This window comes from Talpa occidentalis, unplaced genomic scaffold, assembly GCF_014898055.3.
Source record: "Talpa occidentalis isolate TD23 unplaced genomic scaffold, MPIMG_talOcc4v2.1 talOcc4.16, whole genome shotgun sequence".
Taxonomy (NCBI): Eukaryota; Metazoa; Chordata; class Mammalia; order Eulipotyphla; family Talpidae; genus Talpa; species Talpa occidentalis.
The window spans coordinates 77,212,379-77,235,319 of NW_023601653.1; the positions used below are offsets into that span (position 1 = coordinate 77,212,379).

General features: G+C 42.1%; 2 protein-coding genes across 3 annotated transcripts in view; one reads left to right on the forward strand and one right to left on the reverse strand.

Annotated features, from left to right (window-relative positions):
* The window catches only part of LARP4 (La ribonucleoprotein 4), a 119,465-nt gene that overhangs the window by 41,135 nt on the left and 55,389 nt on the right, over positions 1 to 22,941 (forward strand). The window lies entirely within an intron of this gene.
* The window catches only part of FAM186A (family with sequence similarity 186 member A), a 46,238-nt gene that overhangs the window by 22,163 nt on the left and 1,134 nt on the right, over positions 1 to 22,941 (reverse strand). The window contains exons 2-4 of the mRNA XM_054696610.1: positions 11,925 to 12,141; positions 10,542 to 10,712; positions 61 to 5,348 (exon numbers count right to left, since the gene is read on the reverse strand). Of these exons, the coding sequence (XP_054552585.1) occupies positions 61 to 5,348; positions 10,542 to 10,712; positions 11,925 to 12,141 (5,676 nt within the window). The remainder of the gene's footprint in view (positions 1 to 60; positions 5,349 to 10,541; positions 10,713 to 11,924; positions 12,142 to 22,941) is intronic.

Consider the following 22,941-nt stretch of genomic DNA (forward strand, 5'->3'; position numbering starts at 1 on the left):
AGGGGTGAGAGTGATCCCTAGGGCCTGCTGAGGGAAGGGTGTGATCCCTTGGTCCTGGGCCTGCTTAGGGGTGAGACTAATCCCCTGGGCCTGGACCTGCTCAGGGGTGAGTGTGATTCCCAGGGCCTGAGCCTGCTGAGGGGTGAGAGTGATCCCCTGGGCCTGAGCCTGCTGAGGAGTAAGAGTGATCCCCAGGGCCTGGGCCTGTTGAGGGGTGAGAGTGACCCCCTGGGCCTCAGCCTGCTCAGGGGTGAGAGTGATCCCCAGGGCCTGCTGAGGGATGAGTGTGATCCCTTGGTCCTGGGCCTGCTTAGGGGTGAGACTAATCCCCTGGACCTGGACCTGCTCAGGGGTGAGTGTGATTCCCAGGGCCTGAGCCTGCTGAGGGGTGAGAGTGATCCCCTGGGCCTGAGCCTGCTGAGGAGTAAGAGTGATCCCCAGGGCCTGGGCCTGTTGAGGGGTGAGAGTGACCCCCTGGGCCTCAGCCTGCTCAGGGGTGAGAGTGATCCCCAGGGCCTGCTGAGGGATGAGTGTGATTCCCAGGGCCTGAGCCTGCTGAGGGGTGAGAGTGATCCCCTGGGCTTGAGCCTGCTGAGGAGTAAGAGTGATCCCCAGGGCCTGGGCCTGTTGAGGGGTGAGAGTGACCCCCTGGGGCTCGGCCTGCTCAGGGGTGAGAGTAATCCCCAGGGCCTGCTGAGGGAAGGGTGTGATCCCTTGGTCCTGGGCCTGCTTAGGGGTGAGACTGATCCCCTGGACCTGGACCTGCTCAGGGGTGAGTGTGATTCCCAGGGCCTGAGCCTGCTGAGGGGTGAGAGTGATCCCCTGGGCCTGAGCCTGCTGAGGAGTAAGAGTGATCCCCAGGGCCTGGGCCTGTTGAGGGGTGAGAGTGACCCCCTGGGCCTCAGCCTGCTCAGGGGTGAGAGTGATCCCCAGGGCCTGCTGAGGGATGAGTGTGATCCCTTGGTCCTGGGCCTGCTTAGGGGTGAGACTAATCCCCTGGGCCTGGACCTGCTCAGGGGTGAGTGTGGTTCCCAGGGCCTGAGCCTGCTGAGGGGTGAGAGTGATCCCCTGGGCCTGAGCCTGCTGAGGAGTAAGAGTGATCCCCAGGGCCTGGGCCTGTTGAGGGGTGAGAGTGACCCCCTGGGCCTCGGCCTGCTCAGGGGTGAGAGTGATCCCTAGGGCCTGCTGAGGGAAGGGTGTGATCCCTTGGTCCTGGGCCTGCTTAGGGGTGAGACTAATCCCCTGGGCCTGGACCTGCTCAGGGGTGAGTGTGATTCCCAGGGCCTGAGCCTGCTGAGGGGTGAGAGTGATCCCCTGGGCCTGAGCCTGCTGAGGAGTAAGAGTGATCCCCAGGGCCTGAGCCTGTTGAGGGGTGAGAGTGACCCCCAGGGCATGGGCCTGCTCAGGGGTGAGTGTGATTCCCAGGGCCTGGGCCTGCTGAGGGGTGAGAGTGACCCCTTGGGCCAGGGCCTGCTGAGGGGTGACAGTGATTCCCTGGGCCTGAGCCTGCTGAGGGGTGAGAGTGGCCCCCTGGGCCTGGGCCTGCTCAGGGGTGAGAGTGACCCCCTGGGCCTGGGCCTGCTCAGGGGTGAGAGTGATCCCCTGGGCCTGAGCCTGCCGAGGGGTGACAGTGATTCCCTGGGCCTGGGCCTGCTGAGGGGTGAGAGTGACCCCATGGGCCTGGGCCTGCTGAGGAGTAAGGGTGATCCCCAGGGCCTGGGCCTGCTGAGGAGTAAGAGTGACCCCGTGGGCCTGGGCCTGCTGAGGAGTAAGAGTGACCCCCTGGGCCTGGGCCTGCTCTGGGGTGAGACTGATCCCCTGGGCCTTGACCTGCTGAGGAGTTAGTGTGATTCCCAGGGTCTGGGCCTGCTCAGGGGTGAGAGTGACCCCCTGGGCCTGGTCCTGCTGAGGAGTAAGAGTGATCCCCTGGGCCTGAGCCTGCCGAGGGGTGACAGTGATTCCCTGGGCCTGGGCCTGCTGAGGGGTGAGAGTGACCCCATGGGCCTGGGCCTGCTGAGGAGTAAGGGTGATCCCCAGGGCCTGGGCCTGCTGAGGAGTAAGAGTGACCCCGTGGGCCTTGACCTGCTGAGGAGTTAGTGTGATTCCCAGGGTCTGGGCCTGCTCAGGGGTGAGAGTGACCCCCTGGGCCTGGTCCTGCTGAGGAGTAAGAGTGATCCCCTGGGCCTGGGCCTGCTGAGGAGTAAGAGTGATCGCCTGGGCCTGGGCCTGTTGAGGGGTGAGAGTGACCCCCGGGGCCTGCTGAGGGGTGAGTGTGATCCCCTGGTCCTGGACCTGCTTAGAGGTGAGACTGATCTCCTGGGCCTGCTGAGGGTTGAATGTGACCCCCTGGGCCTGGGTCTGCTCAGGGGTGAGAGTGATCTCCAGCACCTGCTCATGAGTGACAGTGATTCCCTGTGATTGGACCTCCTCGGGGGTGAGAGTGATCTCTTGTGCTTTGATCTCTCCTTGGATAACAGGCACTTCAAATATCTCTGCCTGCTCATTTGTATGGGGTACTCCCAAACCTTGAGACATCTGAGAGATTGGGGTATTGCCCAATGCCCATTCTTTCTGAGAAGAGAAAGTCTGCTGAGGGGTGACACTGATCCCCTGAGCCTGGGCTTCCTGAGGGATGAGACTGACCTCCTGTGCCTGGGCCTGCTGAAGGATGAGAGTGATCCCCAGTGCCTGGGCCTGCTCAGGGGTAAGAATGATTCCCAGTGCCTGGGCCTGTTCAGGGGTGAGTGAGATGTTCTGTCCATAAGTAGAAGTGGCCCCAGATGGGAAGGATTGTTTGAAAGAGGAAGGAGCGATTGTTTTGGGGGGCTTTCCATCAGCAATTATCTCTATTGTCCTAAGATTCCCTTCGGGCTCATTTCTCTGATATAACTGGGATATGTCCGTCTGTGTTTCCCCTCTGGGAGACACTGTTTCTGAAGTTTTTGAGACTGTGTATTCTGATTCAGATTTTTCCTTCTTAATCCTAATCTGATCCATTGCTTCTTTTTGCTTCTGCCTTCCATGGCCCTCTACCTTTTTCTTTGACTTCTGGTCTTCCTCCAGTTTCTCCCAGCTGCTTTCCTTCTCCATATGTCTCATTTTCTTCTGAACCCACCTCATCTGCTGTGCCTTCTCCAGCAGAACCCCGTCCTCTTGCCTTTTTTGCTTCCCTGCTTCCAGCTGCTGCTGCTCTGACTTCTGATGCTGTTCTTCCTCCTTTTCCCTTTGCTTTTGCATCCTCTCCTTTTGTTGTTCCTTCTCCAACTCCTTTTCCTGCCACTGTTTCTGTTTCTGTTGCCTTTGCTTTCCCTCCTTCATCTGGAACCGTGTATCTTCCAACTCCAAATTCATCATTTCATGGCTCTTTCCCCGGAGGTTACTTACTTCCTGCAACTGGGATTTGAGACTTGATTTGTGACCATTTTTTTGTTCTTCATCCTCTTGCAAATAATCCTCTTGCCTTTGTTTTTTCTTCTTCTGGTCTGTCTCTATTGTTGAGGCTACTGTAACATCTCTTTCACTTTCTATTTCAGCTAAGATCATTTGTATTAAATTGCCAGCTACTGGGTCCATGCTTTCATATGGCGAGAGTAAGGTTCTAATTTCAGACGTTTCACTAATTGGCTTCTGAAAATGCATTTCTGGCTTATGTGAGACTTCCTTTTTCCCCTGTATAGGTTTCTTTGTCAACTCTCCTGTTTTTTTCATATGTTTGTATTTTCTCAAGACTTCTGTCACAGTTTCTGCCACTTTTTGAAAATATTCCTCCATTTTTGTTTTTATGACTCCCACATTTTCAAATTCTGTTCTTTTTAATAACTCTTTTTTTGGCACAGTTTTTTTATCCAAAGGCTTTCCTATGTTATCAATTTTCTCTGTTAGGAAAGTCATTATGGCTTTCTGAAATTCCTCTACATTACTCTGTTCACTTTTGCCCTCTGGACTTTTTAGAACGCTGGTAGATTCTGAAGCCTCTTTAAGTTTCTGAGATAGTGATTTACGAACTTCATGAGGCTTGACTTTCTTGGTGAGACCTGATAGGTCTTTCTCTTCAGTTTTTCCTTCTCTGCCTGTGCTTGTCCTTGGGGAGACTTGGACCTTCTTTCCTTTTGTTTTCTCTTTCTCAGAGAAAGAATCAAGTTGGGTCGACATGAATGGCCCTGCTTGGCTACTCATCCCACTTGTTCTCTCGCTGTCCATTGACTCAGAAGTGAGTTCCTCTTTTTTCTCTGAAGAAACTTGGCTTTTGTCAAGTTGACGTTCAAGTTTGGCTGTCTTGAGCCGTTCCCACAAATTACTTGTTGCACCTCTGCCAGCTTCACTCTTGGTGTAAGTGGAAGGGACATCGGTAGAAAGAATTTCATCAGGAAAAAATTTACTTTTTGACTCAGGTAACTTTGATTTGTCTTCATAATAGGATTTTACTTCCTTTCTCTTCTTTTCCAGGGATTGTAACTCCAGGTGTTGATCAAATTTGGTTCTTGAGTCTTTCTGTTCACCTTTATTATCACTCAGATTTGATCCAAACATCTCATGTACATATTGGGCTCTCTTTTCCTTTCTTTTCTGTGATTGAAGCTGATCAGCTCTATCTTTCTCAGAGACATACCCTTTCTTCAATGATTTCATGTCTTCAGTGCTGTCTTTGGTGATAGCATGGGAAGATGTTTTCTGTAAAATGGATTGCCGGTCAATTAAATCTGGAGCCATTTCATCTGTGGATGTATGTGAAAAAGCTGTGTCCCACTTGATACCAGAGATTTTAGTCTCTCTTCTTTGGGCCTCATCTATATTGTCAAGTTGTTTGACCGATGTGATGTCTGTACTCTCTCTTTTGTCAGTTTTCCTAGTGCCCATGGATGACTGTGGAGCAGACTCAGGTAACACTTTCAAATTTGATCCAGACAGTGTTTGGTATTCTATAGCACTTTTGGTTTGAATAAGTTTTTCATAGTTTTCTTCTGCAATTTGAAGTTTCTGCTTAAGTATTTCATTATTTTCACTGAGATCTTTTATCATCTTCAGGAGTAGGTCTTTTTCTTTTTCAACTTCCTCTTCTACATATACATTGTCACTTTGGATGTTAACACTTTTTATTTCATCATTTAGTATACGCAAAGCTTTAGAAAGGTTTGATATTGTTGATGATATATATTTAATAGCATTATTTTCTAATTTACTGAACATTGAAGTGCCTATGAGTTCTTGTAGCATATCATGGATTTCTGAAATCTTTGTAGATGTTGTAAATTCATCACTAATCATCTGATCTGGTTTTAAAGCATGGGCTGCTGCAGGTCGCTTTATAACTCTTTCTTTCCAAGGTTTCCATAGAGTACCTCTAATTGCTGGAAGAAAAAAAAAATGGTATTGCATTTCTTCTTTTGTATTGTGCTCTGTCTATGCTTAAGCCTAAGGAATTTATCCTCAATTTATAGATAAGTTAAAGATTCATCAGAAAGCTTTGGTTACAAAATAACTAGCTTTTTTTTTTTTTTTTTAAAGAATGATTCTTTTTCCATTCACTTAGAACTTCTGCTTCCAGAAGTTAGGAATGTGACTGTGATTTACATTCAGTAACAAGTTTGAGATTAAGAAATGTAAGTCAAAACTTTCCTTTGGCTTTGATTATGTTTGAATTACCATTTTCTTTCTTGGGTTCCTGCTTTTCTTTTCTGTCTTTTCTGATTCAGAGTTAATCTTGGTTTTTTTCAAAATGGTCACAAACAAACAAACAAAAGGTAAGCATTTGAAGGAATTTTTAGAATGGTTGAGTGGGAAATGCAGCAATCTCCCCCCTCCCAAAAGTAAGATAAAACTTTGGAAACAACCCAAATGCCCAAAAATAGATGACTGGATCAAGAACATGTGGTACATATACACCATGGAATATTACTCAGCCTTCAAAAAAGATAAACACGTGCAATTTGCAGCAACATGGATGGAGCTGGAAGGGATCATGCTCAGTGAAATAAGCCAGAAAGAAAAAGAAAAATACCGGATGGTCTCGCTCATAGCAGGAATCTAGAAAATCTAAATAAGGGACCCGAAAAAAGAATAACTAAAGAAAGAAAAAATCAAAATCAACAAACAACTATGAACCAGAGACACACTATGGGGGGGGCAGGGAAAGGAGGGATTGAGGTCAAAATAAGGTGGTTGCAATGGTATAGGGAATATAAAAATAAAATTAAAAACAACAACAAAAAAAAACTGGGCAAAGCTTCCAAAAAAAAACATGTTAGTACTTTGGAAATTGACCAAAGGCATACAACAAATTGAGAAACATTTATTCAAGAAAATGCTCAACCTCAGCATTAAGAGTGGAAATCTATGACATTTTAGCATGGAGCTCTTTTATCTAACTCCCCAGCCCCTGAACAGGTAGTTGTACCAGAGTAAGACAAGTTGTGAGAACTTACTGACAGCTTTACTGCCCTGAGAGGACTTATAAGAAGGATGGAAAAACTCATACATACGCACATTATCTAAAGTGATATTTCTTTAACCCATACACAGATCGATCTGTAAAGAGTAAAAGCTTATTCGATCAGTGATCGAATAATCATTCACTGACACTAAGCTATGCTGACCCAAAGGTGACCCCTAGGATTTCAGAAACATAAAAAACAACTAGAAAAAAGGAAAAATACTAACTAGACAGGTATCATATGCTGTATACTGTGGGGGATTACATACTACACAGAACTAGTCAGCAAGTCACTAAAAAACAAACCAAAAATATAACAAAAACAAATCCTGAAAGTTGTAGGGAAAAATCAAAATCCAGAGTTGCTATATTATCTAAAATGTCCAATTTTTGACATAAAAGAAGCATGTAAAGATACACAAATGGGGCCTCCCTGGTGACGCAAGGAGTTAAGTCTTAGCACTATGAAGCTATCAGCAGCCACTGCAGCAATAGTTTGATCCCCAGCCAGGAAGCCGACCCCCCATGGCACAGCAGACGTCTCCTATCTGGCCCACTGCTCCCCTCAGCAGTGTATTTCAGTAGATCCTCCTGTTCTGCTCCCCATTCTGTTTCTGGTGAATCCTCTCACCACTCTCAACACCTCTAGCCTACACCCCAGCTCTTGTATGTATAAATAAATAAATCTTTAAAAAAAAGATAGGGCCTCCCTGGTGGTGCAAGGGGTTAAGACACAGCACTGTGAAGCTATCCGCAGCCTCTGCAGCACAAGTTCGATCCCTGGCCAGGGAGGTGACACATGGCATAGCAATCCTCTCGTGTCTCGCCTGCTGCTCCCCTCAGCAGTGTATTTAAGTCAGTCTACTTGTTTTGTGTCCCATTCTGTCTCTGGTGAATCATCTCACCCCCCGCTACCCTGGCCTGTACTCCAGTTCTTGTATGCATAAATAAATAAATCTTAAAAAAAAAAGTAACTATGATTAAAAAAAAATAATTCCCTAAATATAATACAGAAGGGTTACTACAAACATTCATTGAAATAACACTCCTGTCAAAGTAACTTGCAGTAAACACTTAGATATCCATATTTATTTATGTGTTTTCAAACATTCTTTTCAAAGTGTTTATACAACATACATGTACAACTCTTATTTTTAAAATGAAGGTAAGAAATAAGATAAATGGCAAGTAAGCATATGAAAAAATGTTCAATATCATTTTTCATTACAGAATTGCAAATTATAATGAGATACTATTATACTCATCAGAATAGCTAAAATTAAAAAAATGATAATAGGGCCTCCCCTGGTGGCGCAGCGGTTGAGCACTGGACTGCGAAGCTGCCTACAGCCTCTGCAGCGCCAGTTCAATCCCCAACCACTGGCGAGGGTCCCACATGGCGCGCAGACCTCTCCTGTCGTGCCCTCTGCTCTTCTCAGCAGTGTGTTTCATCAGTCTGCCTGTTCTGTTCCCCGCTCTGGCTCTGGTGAATTCTCTCACCCTCCCACGCTTCTGACTGTACCCAGTGTTTGTATAAATAAATAAATAAATCTTTAAAAAAATAAAAAATGATAATAACAAATGCTGGCAAGTGTATGGAGCAACAGGAACTCTTGTTGCTAGTGGGAATTAAAAATGGTAATTTCTGGGCCTCCCCGGTGGCGCAATGGTTGAGCGCTGGGTTGCGAGGCTGCCCGCAGCCTCTGCAGCGCTGGTTTGATCCCTGGCTGCTCCCCGGCCACCGGGCAAGTGTCCCACATGGCGTGCAGACCTCTCCTGCTGCCCGCTGCTCCCCTCAGCAGTGTACTTCATCACTCTCTCTGTTCTACTCTCCGCTCTGGCTCTGGTGAATTCTCTCATCCTCCCACACCTCTGACTATACCCAGTGCTTGCATAAATAAATAAATAAAAATCTTTTTAAAAAAATGGTAATTTCTTTAATTTGATGTAGTTCCAGCTGTTTATCTTTTTCTTCACTATCACTGCTTTGGGGGATGTGTCTTTAAAGATGTTACTGAGGTGTATGTCATGTAGTATTCCTTCTATATTTTCTTCTATATATTTATGGTTTCAGGTCTTATGTCTAGTTCTTTAATCCATTTTGAGTTGGTTTTTGTGCGTGGTGTGAGGAAGTAGTCAGGCTTCATTCTTTTGCATGTAGTACAAAAATGAAAAATGATGTAAAAAATATATAAAATAAAATTTTTAAAAATGTAGTTTCTTTTTAAATTTTTATTTTCACATAGAACTGGGGTGTAGGTCAGAGGAGCAGGAGGTTGAGAGGATTCACCAGAGACATAGTGGGGGACAGAACAGGCAGATCGACTGAAATACACTGCTGAGGGGAGCAGTGGATGAGTCAGGAGAGGTCTGCTGCGCCAATGTGGGTAGCTCCCAGGCTGGGGATTGAACTCGTGCTGCAGTGGCTGCAGATAGCCTCATAGGCTGAGTCTTAACCCCTTGTGCCACCAGGGAGTTCCTTATACCCCTTGTGCCACCAGGGAGGCCCTCTTTTTTCCTTCTGACTTATTTCACTGAGCATAATCCTTCATAATCCATTCTAGCTCCATGCATATTGCTGCAAATGGCATGTTTATCTTTTTTGATTGCTGAATAGTATTCTATTGTGTATGTGTGTGTATATTATATACCACATCTTCTTGATAGTTATTTCCAAACTAATATACATATTTAATGTAACACTAAAACTGTGATTTATAAGAGAAGAAAAAATCGTTAAGTTGATTGGACTTCATAAAAATTAACACATTTGGACTTCAAATATACCAACAGGAAAATGAAAGACGAGCCACAGACGGAGAGAAAATATTTGCAAGTCACTTTTCTAATAAAGGACTATATCCCAAACATAGAAGGAACTTTTACAACTCAATAATAAAACAGGGGAAGTATTTGTTTTTGTTTTTGTTTTTTTTTTTATCGAGGCATGTTTTTATTTATTTATTTATTTATTTATTTGTTTGTTTGCTTGTTCGTTTATACATGCACTGGGTACAGTCAGAAGCGCGGGAGGGTGAGAGAATTCACCAGAGCCAGAGCAGGGAGCAGAGCAGGCAGAAGGACCCAAGTACACTGCTGAAGGGAGCAGCGGGCGGCAGGAGAGGTCTGCACGCCATGTGGGACCCTCCTCCGGTGGCCGGGGAGCAGCCGGGGATCAAACTGGCGCAGCAGAGGCCGCGGGCAGCTTGGCAACCCAGCGCTCAACCGCTGCCACCGGGGAGGCCCCAGGGGAAGTATTTGAATAGCTAGTCCATAAAAAAAGATACATCACATTAAAGGGTGCTCAGCATCATTAGTCATTAGGTAAATACAATTTAAAGCCACAATGAGATAGGACTTTACACTTATTAGAAAGGTTATAAAAATAAAAACAGATAATGACAAGTGCTGTTGAAGATGTGGAGAAACTGGAACCCTAAATCACTGCTGATGGGAATGTAAATGGTATTGTCACTTGGGAAATCAGTCAACAATTTCTTGAAAAGTTAAAAAATTTCCCAACAATACATAAACGACCTAGCAGTTCTACTCCTCAGTATCTACCCAAAATAAATGGAAATGTGCCCACACAAATGCTTGTATGCATGTGTTCACAGCAGCATTATTCCTAAGAGTCAAAAAATGGAAACACTCCAAATATCCATGAATTGCTGAATGGGTAAATAAAACATGATACACAACCCACAATAGGAAGAAAAGTATGGACACATCTGATAGCATGGCTGAATCTCAAAAACATTATGCTAAATGAAAGAAGCCAGTTATGAAGGACCACAGATATGATTCCATATAATGAAGTATCTAGACGAGGCAAATATACTGAGACAGAAAATAGATTATGGTTGTCTAGGGCTGGGGAGTGGGAGGTATGAGGACTGACTGCCAGTGGGCATCAGGGATCTTTTTAGGATGGCAGAATTATTCTAAAATTGGATGGTGATGATAGTTGCACAGCTTTAAATTTACTCAAAATTCAGTCATTGAATTATACACTTAACATGGGTGAATTTTATAGTATGTAAATTCTACCTCAACAAAGTCACTTTATTGAAAAGGTCAAATTTATTTCCAATGTCTTAATGCAGCTTACTTATTTTTCTCTTATGTCTTCTCTTATCTTCGAGCAAAGATTTACAAATTCTAGTCAGTATTGTGACATTGTTTTCAATGGTTTTGAACGTCTCTGGTAAAATCTCCATTTGTGCTACGCAGTGGTGGTATTCGCCAATATCAGTTGTAGTCATCTCAGACAAAAGGCTATCTTGATGAGAGGGAAAAAAATTACTTCAGGGTGGAAAAATAAATATAACTGCATAGGCTTGTAAAATTGACTAAATCCTCAATATTGGACTATTGGGGAAAATTGGAATCTCATACTTAACTGCTGTTTCAAGGCATTTCTCTGTGAAGAAGTGAAAAAGGAAGAGACTTGGAATAAAAAGCTGAACAGTAAGCCTTAGACATGAAAACATGAATCAGATTAATAGGTGTCTATCTAGTTTAGTTCACTATTCCAAGGAAGTATGAAAATATGAACATGAGTTTTAATATCAGGGATGTAATGCCCTTGATAAGTTATATAGTATTTTATAATTCCTGCTCTGTGAGATTTCTTACAGCTAAGTGAAATTCCTCTTTTTTATATTCTTAGCTTATTCTTTCATTCAACCATTGTCTCCTCTGTCATGCACTGTGAGATACCGAGGGTACAAACATTGAATAAAACAAATTCCGTGACTTTGGGCCTCCCCGGTGGCGCAGCGGTTGAACGCTGGGTTGCGAAGCTGCCCGCAGCCTCTGCAGCGCTGGTTCGATCCCCAGCTGCTCCCCGGCCACCAGAGGAGGGTCCCACATGGCGCGCAGACCTCTCCTGCCGCCCGCTGCTCCCCTCAGCAGTGTGCTTCAGACCTTCTGCCTGCTCTGCTCCCTGCTCTGGCTCTGGTGAATTCTCTCACCCTCCCGCGCTTCTGACTGTACCCAGTGCTTGTATAAATAAATAAAAAATAAATCTTTAAAAAAAAATAATTTCCTGACTTCATAATACTTAGATTCTAGTGGTAAGAAATTTTATAGGCAAAATAAAGAAGAGTAAAGAAAGAGTAATGGACAGTGCCAGAGATTACAGAATGGGTATAGTCAGAGACAGTTCATTTGAAAGTGTTATAAGCATAGAGTAAGCCACATGGTGGCCTAGTAGACAATGTTCCAGGCAAAGGAGTTGTAAGTATAAAAGCACTGGGCAGGAGTATGCTGGCATACATAAAGACAAGCAAAGAGACCAGAATAGCTGGCACTATGTGAGGAAACCTACATTTTTCTTATTTTATTCTTATTAGAACAGAAGAAACCTATTCTCTAAATACCCTCCTTAGTCTTGTACTCTTTAATGTAATAAATCCTTCAAATTTTACTTAAAAATTTTCTTCACTAGTGTAACTTTGTGGTTTTTCTTTGACCACTTCTAGAAACTTACTCCATTCTTCCAACCAGGCCAGGAGGGAGACAAGAGTCTTTTCTGTCACTTCAGCAGACTTAATACATTGTACTATTTTTTCCAGAAAACTATTTCTGCGTCTTTTGTGTTCTGTAATGGAGATTTTCCTCCCAGAGTGTATGCTTTCACCACCAGCGTAGCGATTTATTATCCGTTGCACATTGGCCATTATTTCATTCACTTGCATATTAATCTCCTAAGGATAAGAAGGGAGAATATATTAATACAATCTCATTCTGACAGTAAGCTTTGGTCACCTTCTCAGGATGTTTGCAACAATTCTATTTAACTGTCCAGTCAAAGTCCTGCTAATTCTAGCTGCCTGTGGATCTCATATTTTTCTTAAATTTTTTCCCCCTTACCTTCATCATCCTACAGTTTAGTATTTAAGGAAAATAATGGGGTTTGAAAACTATTATCTGGATCTCAAATCTAGCTCTTTTGTTAACATGATTTTAGTAAATAACTTCATTCTGAACTGTTTGTGCATTATCTGTAAAATGGTGGCGATACTAAATTCAAAGGTGATCATTATAAACCATGCTGCTATAAATAAATTACTTAATTAATAGTAGAAGTTCCTTCTGTATTCTTTCTTTACCTACACCTCATTCCTGGAAAGCAACTTTTAGAGTATTTCTCAATGTGACATTTATTTCATTTTCTCTATTCAAGAATCTATCAGCAAATTTCTTCTGTTCATCACTCTCCCAGTAGTTCTCACTGGGGGTAATTACCGCCTTTTATGTGGCATTGGGAAATTTGTGGAAGTATTTTTGATTGTAGCAATGGCTGGGAGTGAGAATTTATTAATATTTAGTAAAGGGTGCTAGCCCATCCTATGGTGTAATGGCAGTTACACAATGAAGAAATGGCCCTGCATAAATTTTGACTGTCCCATGGGATGTTCATGTAGGTTAAAACAAAAAAACACTGCTTATAATTATCCGAGACTAGAAACTTATTCCTTTAAAAATAAAAATACAGGGCCTCCCCTGGTGGCGCAGCGGTTGAGCGCTGGGCTGTGAAGCTGCCTGCAGCCTCTGCAGCGCCGGTTTGATCCCCGGCTGCTCCCCGGCCACCTGAGGGAGGGTCCCACATGGCGCGCAGACCTCTTCTGCCACCCGCTGCTCCCCTCAGCAGTGTACTTCGGTCCTTCTGCCTGCTCTGCTCCCCGCTCTGGTTCTGGTGAATTCTCTCACCCACCCACACTTCTGACTATACCCAGTGCTTGTATAAATAAATAAAATTTAAAAAAAATTAAAAAAAAAATTAAAATAAAAATAAAAAATATTTTTTGCCTAGTTTAATTACATACTAAAATTTCCAGAAATGCAAACAAATATCATATAAATCAATAGGAAAATATTCTTTAGAATATCTATACTAAAATTTCACCATTCTGCAACATCATAGTACCAACAGTGCACTAGTGTTTATAGTAAATATGGCCAAAATGTTAAACCTGCATTTGTATTAGCTTATATTTGTAGCTTTCATTTTTTTTATTTCTTTTTTCAAAGAGATTTATTGGTTTATGCATACAAGTGCTGGGGTGCAGGCCAGAGATGTGGGGGGTGAAAGGATCCACCAGAGACAAGAGCGGGGAGCAGAACAGGCAGATGTACTGAAATACACTGCTGAGGGGAGCAGCGGACAAGACAGGGGAGGTCTGCTTCGCCATGTGGGTATCTCCCTGGCAGGGGATCAAATTCGCGCTGCAGTGATTGCAGACAGCTTCATAGTGCTGTGTCCCCCTTGCGCCACCAGGGAGGCCACTCACATTTATTTTAATTCGACATATAGGTGCAAGCCTCCATGTCTACTACTTTATTGTATTATGTCTACTAGAGAAATTTGACACAGAATTTGCACATTGAAAAGAATAACAAAAAAAGAAAGAAAATAGAATTCACACATTGAAATGTGTATTATTATAAATTATATTCATTTATTTACTCTCACATTTATATTAACTTTTAAAAAGCATAAGAATAGGTAATTCATCTATGAATTTCATTTCAGAGGAATAAAAGAGATGTCACAAATATTTTAAGAAAAGTAAAGCTGATAGATAAAAGAACCACTACTCTTTCCCTTCCAATTTTATCAGTTACTCTTTCAGTTTGGCTTCAGAAAAAACAAACTCTCTTTATCTTATGATAATAACATCATTTGAATTTTGCAAATGTTCATTTTATTCACTGCAATATCAAAATTTCAATGACACTCTTTAAAGAACATAACTTTATATGGAATTACAAAAGACCCCTGTATAATCAAAGCAATCCTGATAACAACAACAAAGGTATCACACTACCAGACTTCACACTATACTACAAAGTTATAGTAATCACAACAGTATGGAATTGGAATAAATATAAACACACAAACCAATGGAATAGAATTGAGAGCCCAGAAATAAACCCACAATTTTATGGACACTGACCAGTTACCTTAAGCTTTCAGAGGGGGAGTGGGAGGTAGATTGGTGAAATGAGAGGTGAAAGGAGGGGGAAAACACAATGGTGGAAGACTGTGGGTGCTTTGGCAGAAGAAGGGCTACAGTGACTATACCTGGGGGTGGGAGGAAATGCCCAGACACCAACCCAGACACCAGCAAGGATGTAAGATAATGACATTTTAATAACAATGGTAATAACAAAAAATGCAAGAAGCTGGAGTGTTCCCTAATACATTTTACAATACCAACATTACCCTAATGCCAAAACTAGACAAAGATAACACAATAGGGGGCCTCCCTGGTGGCGCAAGGGGTTAAGACACAACCTATGAAACTGCCCCCAGCCTCTGAAGCACAAGTTCGATCCCCTGGCCAGCTAGGGAGCAACCCACATGGCACAACAGACCTCTCCTCACTCGCCTGCTGCTCCCCTCAGCAGTGTGCTTAGGTAAATCTGCCTGTTCTGTTCCCCACTCTGTCTCTGGTGAGTCCTCTCACCCGCCCCCCCACACCTCAAGCCTGTACCCCAGCTCTTGTATGCATAAATAAATAAATCTTTTTTAAAAAAAGATAACACAATAAAAGAAAATTATAGCCCAATATCCCTGATGAACAGCAATACAAAATCATCAATAAAATAGTAGCAAGTTGAATTCAACAGTATACCACTAGGATTATATATCATGATCAAGAGGGATTTATCCCAGAGAGCCAAGATTGGTTTAATATACGGTATTTCAGTTAATGTAATACATCAATGTATTACATGTAATACAAAAGTAAAGATTAAAAATAACATCAATAGATGCAGAGAAAGCATTTTATAAGATTCATTACTTACATATGGGAATAAAAGGAACCTACCTCAATATAATACAGGCTTATATCACAAAGCAATAGCCAATACAATAATGGTTAAACACTGAAAGCTTTCCATTTAAGATTGGGAAACAAGACAAGGACACTCGTTGTCACTACTTCTACTTAACGATTACTAGACGTTTTAGCCAGAGTGCTCAGAAAAACATGGGAAATAAAAGGAATTCAGGGCCTCCCCTGGTGGCACAGCTGTTGAGCGCTGGGCTGCAAAGCTGCCTGCAGCCTCTGCAGCGCCAGTTTGATCCCCCGCCTCGGGCGAGGGTCCCACATGGCGTGCAGACCTCTCCTTCTGTGCCTGCTGCTCCCCTCAGCAGTGTACTTCGTCAGTCTGTCTGTTCTGTTCCCCGCTCTGGCTCCAGTGAATTTTCTCACCCTCCCGCGCTTCTGACTGTACCCAGTGCTTGTATAAATAAATAAATATTAAAAAAAAAAAAAAAGATAAGCAACAGAAAAGTTAAAAAAAAAAAGAATTCAAAAACAGGAAATGAAGTGAAATAACTATCACTATTCCTGGATGATATGAGAGTCAATAGAGGAGATCCTAAAGACTCCATCAAAAAGTTATTATACACAATGAATACAGAAGAATGGCAGTTTTCAAAACCAACACACAAGAACCCATAGCCTTTCTCATATACAAATAATAAAGAAGCAAAAAGTTAATAAAATAATGTCAATCATAATTATTTCAAAAATAATGAAATGGGCCTGGTGGCGCAGCGGTTGAGCGCTGGGCTGCAAGGCTGCTCACAGCCTCTGCAACGCCGGTTCGTTCCCCGGCCGGCGGCGAGGGTCCCACAAAAAAAAAAAAAAAAAAAAAAAGAAAAAAAAAAAAAGAAAGAAAAAAAAAAGAAAAAAAAAAAAGAAGTATCTTAAAATTGACCTAAAGAGTTGTAAAAGACCTATATAATGAGAATTACAACATTTTATTAAAGACATAAAGAGATAGAAGGATATCTCATGCTCATGGGCAGAGAGAATCAATATAATCAAAATAACTGTCCTGATGAAAATCATACAAATTTAATATAATACCCATTAAAACACCAGCAATATTTTTCAAAGAATTGAACAAAAGTGTTGAACTTTATATGGAAACCCAAGAGGCCTCAAATTGCAAAAGAGAAAAGTGGCAGTATGATATTACCTATCTTCAAACCACTATAAAAAGCAACAATACTAAAAGCAATTTGGGGACCTCCCTAGTGGCATAGGGGTTAAGTCTCAGTGCTATCACACTATAATCTTGGGGACTGAGTTTGATCCCTGGCCAGGGAGCTAACCTACAAATGGCGCAGCAGACCTCTCCTGTTGTCCACTGCTCCCCTCAGCAGTGTATTTCAGTCAATCATCTGTTCTGTTCTCCACTCTGTCTCTGGTAAATCCTCTCACCCCTCTGCACCTCTGGTCTGCACCCCATAAATATTTATGCATATTTATTCTATGCATAAATAAATAATCTTTAAAAAAAAAGCAATTTGGCATTAACAAAAAATAAATACATGGACAGAACCAAAAGTCCAGAAATAAATCCATGTACATAGTAGTACCTAACCTATGATAAACAGCTATGACAATACAACAGGGAAAGGACAGGGTCTTTTAAATAGTGCTGGGAAAATCTGAAGACCACACATAAAAGAATTAGTGAATCACTCACTAACTCCATATGCAAAAATAAACTCTAAAGGGATTAAAGATTTAGATATAAAACTTATAAAATAAATAGAAGAAAACACAGTTAATATATCCCATGACATCAATGACAAGATGTGTCTGGTGACTTGATTCCTATGCAAGGGAAATAAAACTAAAACAAATAATTGGGATTCTCTCAAGTTAAGCTTTTATACAGGCAAAGAAAATACAAGAAAGTTAAAAAGACACTTTATTGAAGGAGAGAAAATATTCACACAATATATTGTTGATAAGGGGTTACTATCTAAGGCATATTAAAATGCTCACATAAATGCCCGTATAAATGGGCAGCAAAAATGAACAGACAATTCACCAAAAAGGCTATCCAAAAAGTTTTAAACATATGAAAAAATATTCATCATTTCTTCCAATAAGAGAGTTTCAGATTAAAATTGTGCATATTAAAAAGACTCCCAGCAACACTATTGGTAGGAATGTAAAATGGTGCAACCATAGTTGAAAGCAATCCGGGTCTACCTTAAAAAAACTAAAACTGAAAATACCATATGACCCCAAAATTCTACTCCTGGGCATTTATCCAAAGACTTTGAAACCATCATCACAAGAAATTTTATGTTCCACAATGTTCATAGCAGGATTATTTATAATAGCTAGGACATGGAAACATCGTAAATCATCTAATAGACAACTGGATCATGAAAATGTGGTATAGCCACCCTATAGTATATATTCACCCATAGAAAAGTTGAAATGCAACCATTTTCACCAAAATGGAGAGAGTCTGAGAGAATTATGTATAGTAAAGCAAGTCAGAATACTAGACATTTACATAGCAGACAATTCAATGATGTAACATACACAAAACCCAGTAGCATCAATAAACACCATGAGGGCTTTGAGAGGAGTGAAATGGACAAGAGGACATAAGGGGTGGTGGCAGAGAAGACAAAACAAAATAAAAATAAATTTTTAAAGGGCCTCCCCGGTGGCGCAGTGGTTGAGCGCTGGGTTGCGAAGCTGCCCGCGGCCTCTGTGGCACTGGTTCGATCCCCGGCTGCTCCCTGGCCACCAGAGGAGGGTCCCACATGGCGCGCAGACCTCTCCTGCCGCCTGCTGCTCCCCTCAGCAGTGTACTTCGGTTCTTCTGCCTGCTCTGCTCCCACTCTGGCTCTGGTGAATTCTCTCACCCTCCCGCGCTTCTGACTGTACCCAGTGCATGTATAAACAAACAAACAAACAAATAAATAAATAAAACATGCCTCTATTAAAAAATAAATAAATAAAAAATAAATTTTTAAAAAGCAAGTTTGGACAATGCCGTTCTAGAATTTCACATAATTGGTCAGGATTGTAACAGTTCCATAGTTTACAGTCTTTTTTAAATATCTTTTGTCAAATGTAATTAAGACTATTTCCTGCTTTCTTCAGGAATCCCTTAAAGGGAGTCAACGTAATTTTTGAGAGATGAGATTTATTAAGAATATTTTGGCATCTGGGCCTCCCTGCTAGCACGAAGGGTTAAGACACAACCTGTGAAGCTGTCCACAGCCACTGCAGCATGAGCTCAATCCCCAGCCAGATATCCACATGGCGCAGCAGACCTCTCCTGACTTGCCCGCTGCTCCCCTCAGCATTGTATTTCAGTAGCTCTGCCTGTTCTGTTCCCCACTCTGTCTCTGGTGACTTCTCTCAACCCCCCACACCTCTGGCCTGTACCCCAGTTCTTGTGTGCATAAATAAATAAATCTTAAAAAAAAAGAATATTTTAGCATCTGATAATGCTTAACTAATCTGCAAGCTTGCCTTTATGAGAGCTGTTCTTAAGCAACAACTAACTAAATAAATAAATGCACACAGATATAAAAGGAGGAAATAAAACTTACTTCTATTAGCATATGACCAGATTGTATATGTAGAAAATCTCAATGGATATATAAAGAAAATCTGTGAGAACTAATAAGTGGATTTCAGGACATAAGAGCAATATGAAAAAAAAAACCACTATTGTAGTCCTACATATTTGTTGTGAACAACTGAGGATAGAAATTAAAGAATAATACTATTCAGAATAGTATGAAAAATGAAACACTTAGGGATAAATCTGATAAAAGATATGGAGGACTTATACACTGAAAGCTGTAAAGCACTTCTGAGAAATATTAGATCTAAATATGTGAGAGAGATGCTGTTTTCAGTGGTCAGAGATTTAACATTAAGATTTCAGTTCTTCACAATTAATCTATAAATTCAATACAATCTCAACCAGACACCAGCAGGCTTTTTTTCCTCACAGAAATTGACATACTGATGTTAATTTTCATGTGGAAATGCAGAGGGAGAAATCAGCATGGATAAAGACTGTTTTTAGGTTATGAGCATTTTGAGTGTGTCCTTATAGAGAAAGAAACCCAAAAAGAGTAAGATGGTAAAAAAGAAGAGGTAAGAGAAGTCACAATAATAAAAAGAAAATTGAAGAACTAAAATTACATATTTAAAGAATACATAAAATAAAAATAAAATTGAAGAACCAAAACTATGTATTTAAAAAATTATGATACAACCTCAGTAATCAAGATACTGACATTGGCCTAAATATGGACAATAGATCAAGAGAACAGATCAGAGGGTCCATTAACTCTCACACATATGATTAACTAATTTGCAATAAAAATGCAATTCAATGAAGAAAGGATATTTTTTTCAACAAATGGACCTAGAATAATTGGGGGAGAAAGGAAAAGATACATATACGATATAATAGAAGCAAACAAATATATCATACAAAGATTGAGACAAAATGGATCAGAGACCTAAATGTAAAATTTAAAAAGTATAAAAGCCCTAGAAGAATACACAGGAGAAAGTGTTTGTAACTTTTTTTTTAATATATATATTTTTTAAGATTATTTATTTATTTATACAAGCACTGGGTACAGTCAGAAGCGCGGGAGGGTGAGAGAATTCACCAGAGCCAGAGCGGGGAGCAGAGCAGGCAGAAGGACCGAAGTACACTGCTGAGGGGAGCAGCGGGCGGCAGGAGAGGTCTGCGCGCCATGTGGGACCCTCCCCTGGTGGCCAGGGAGCAGCCAGGGATCGAACTGGCGCTGCAGAGGCTGTGGGCAGCTTAGCAGCCCAGTACTCAACCGCTGCGCCACCGGGGAGGCCCAAGTGTTTGTAACTTTAGGTCATGAAAAGTTTATTTATATACCACACTTAAAGAACATAATTCCTGAATTTAATGTATCAATGTTTTGTTTCATGATTTTTTTTTATTTTATTTTATAGAGGCATGTTTATTTATTTGTTTGTTTGTTTGTTTTGTTTACACATGCACTGGGTACAGCCAGAAGCACGGGAGGGTGAGAGAATTCACCAGAGCGGGGAGCAGAGCAGGCAGAAGGACCGAAGTACACTGCTGAGGGGAGCAGCGGGCAGCAGGAGAGGTCTGCGCGCCATGTGGGACCCTCCTCTTGTGGCCGGGGAGCAGCTGGGGATCGAACCGGCGCTGCAGAGGCCGCGGGCAGGTTCGCAACCCAGCGCTCAACCGCTGCGCCACCGGGGAGGCCCTCATGATTTTTTTTTAAAAGACTATTAATAGAAGAAGAAAAGTCATAGAACTAGAAAAATATTTGTAAATTACTTATCTGGTAAGGGAACTGTATTCAGAATATATAAGAATACTTAAAACTGAATAACACAGATCACATAATGTGGGCAAAATATTTTTTTTTTTTTTTTTTATAGAGGCATGTTTTTATTTATTTATTTATTATATTTGTTTGTTTTGTTTATACATGCACTGGGTACAGTCAGAAGCGCGGGAGGGTGAGAGAATTCACCAGAGCCAGAGTGGGGAGCAGAGCAGGCAGAAGGGCCGAAGTACACTGCTGAGGGGAGCAGCGGGTGGCAGGAGAGGTCTGCGCACCATGTGGGATCCTTCTCCGGTGGCCGGGGAGCAGCCGGGGATCGAACCGGCGCCGCAGAGGCCGCGGGCAGCTTCGCAACCCAGCGCTCAACCGCTGCGCCACCGGGGAGGCCCATGGGCAAAATATTTTAACTACCAAAGATGACATAAAGATTGCAATAGGCTCATGGAAAGTTGTCCCAAATCATTAGTTATTATGAAAGTGTAAATTAATCCACAGTGAGATACTATTATATACCTTTTGGAATGATTAATATTAAAAAGACTGATGACATCAAGTGTTGGTAAAGATGCAGAGCAATTAACCTCATTTACTACTTGTGGGAATATAAATAGTATAACCTATTTGAAAAAGTTTGGTGACTTAAAAATTGAACATGTGCTGGGGGCCTCCCTGGTGGCACAAGGGGTTAAGTCTCAGTACTGTGAAGCTATCAGCAGCCACTGAAGCACGAGTTTAATCCCTGGCCAGGGAGCTACCCACATGGCGCAGCAGACCTCTCCTGATTCGCCCGCTGCTCCCCTCAGCAGTGTATTTCAGTAGATCTGCCTGTTCTGCTCCCCACTCTCTGATGAATCCTCTCATCCCCGCCCCCTGCCACACACCTCTGGCCTTCACCCCAGCTCTTCTTGTTTTTTTTTTTTTAATTCACCCCAGCTCTTGTATACATAAATAAATAAATCTTTAAAAAAAAAAATTCAACATATGCATACCTGATGACCCTACCATTCCAAACCTATTTACCCAAAAGAATAAAATGTTCATAAGTCATTAATAAGTACACACATATTGATAGCAGTTTAATTTGTAATATGCTCAAACCTGAAACAACTCAAAAGGCTGTCATAGAAAAATACTTAGCAGTAAAAAGGAATGGACTATTCATATATACAAGAATGTTACTGAATCTCAAAATATGCTAAGTGAGAGAGAGAGAGGCAGAAAAAAGTAGATACTGTATGATTTTGCTTATATAAAATAATTTGAAAATGCAAAATAGTCAACAGTGTGGAAGCAGATTGGTGGTTGACTGGGGATTGGGGCAGGGGTAGGGAAGGGTGTGTTAAAGGGAATTATAAGTGCATGAAGAAACTTTTAGGGGTTGGGTAAGTTCATTATGTTGATTGTGATGATGGTTTCATGAGTGTTTATTTTATTATTTTTTAAATGAGTATATCTTTTTTCATTTTTTATTTTTATTTTTGTCTAGAAAATAAAAGAGTGTAGGCCAGAGGCGTAGGGCATGAGAGGATTTACTAGAGACAGAGTGGAGAGCAGAACAGGGGGATTCACTGAAATACTCTGCTAAGGGGAGCAGCAGGTGAGACAGGAGAGGTCTGCTGTGCCATGTGAGTCAGCTCCCTGGCTGGGGACTGAACTCATGCTGCAGTGGCTGCCAATAGCTTCACAGTGCTGAGACTTAAGCCCTGCGCCACTAGGGAGGTCCCTGACATTATATTGGTACAGGAAGGGCCCTACCATGAGGACAGTTCAGGACTCAAGGACAAAATTTTGCTATTCCCATGGGCTGGTAAAGAAGGTTAAAAACCTGATGACCATAGTCCTGGACACTTACTGCCATAAAATCCCTGGGTTTATAGGTTTTTGTTTAGTTTTGTTTTGTTTTGTTCCCTGGTGGTGCAAGGGATTAAGACACAACCTATGAAGCTGTCCACAGCCACTGCATCATGAGTGCGATCCCCGGCCAGGGAGATACCCACATGGCACAGCAGACCTCTTCTGACTCGCCTGCTGCTCCCCTCAGCAGTGTATTTCAGTCAATCCACCTGTTCTGTACCCCCCTCTGTCTCTGGTGAATCCTCTCACCCCCCACACTTCTGCCCTGTACCCCAGTTCTTCTATGCATAAATAAATAAATCTTTAAAAAAAAATCAGCTGCTATTGGAAGAAAAGGGAATTAAAGACCAAGAAAAAAAAGTCACAGACCTTGAGACCAGACCAATTTAGACTGGAGCTTCAGGGACACAGCCTCCATGATTTGTTCAATCAGGAGCCCTGCACAGTCACCAAGCTGCAGCTGACTTGTGCCCACAATCAGCACCAATAA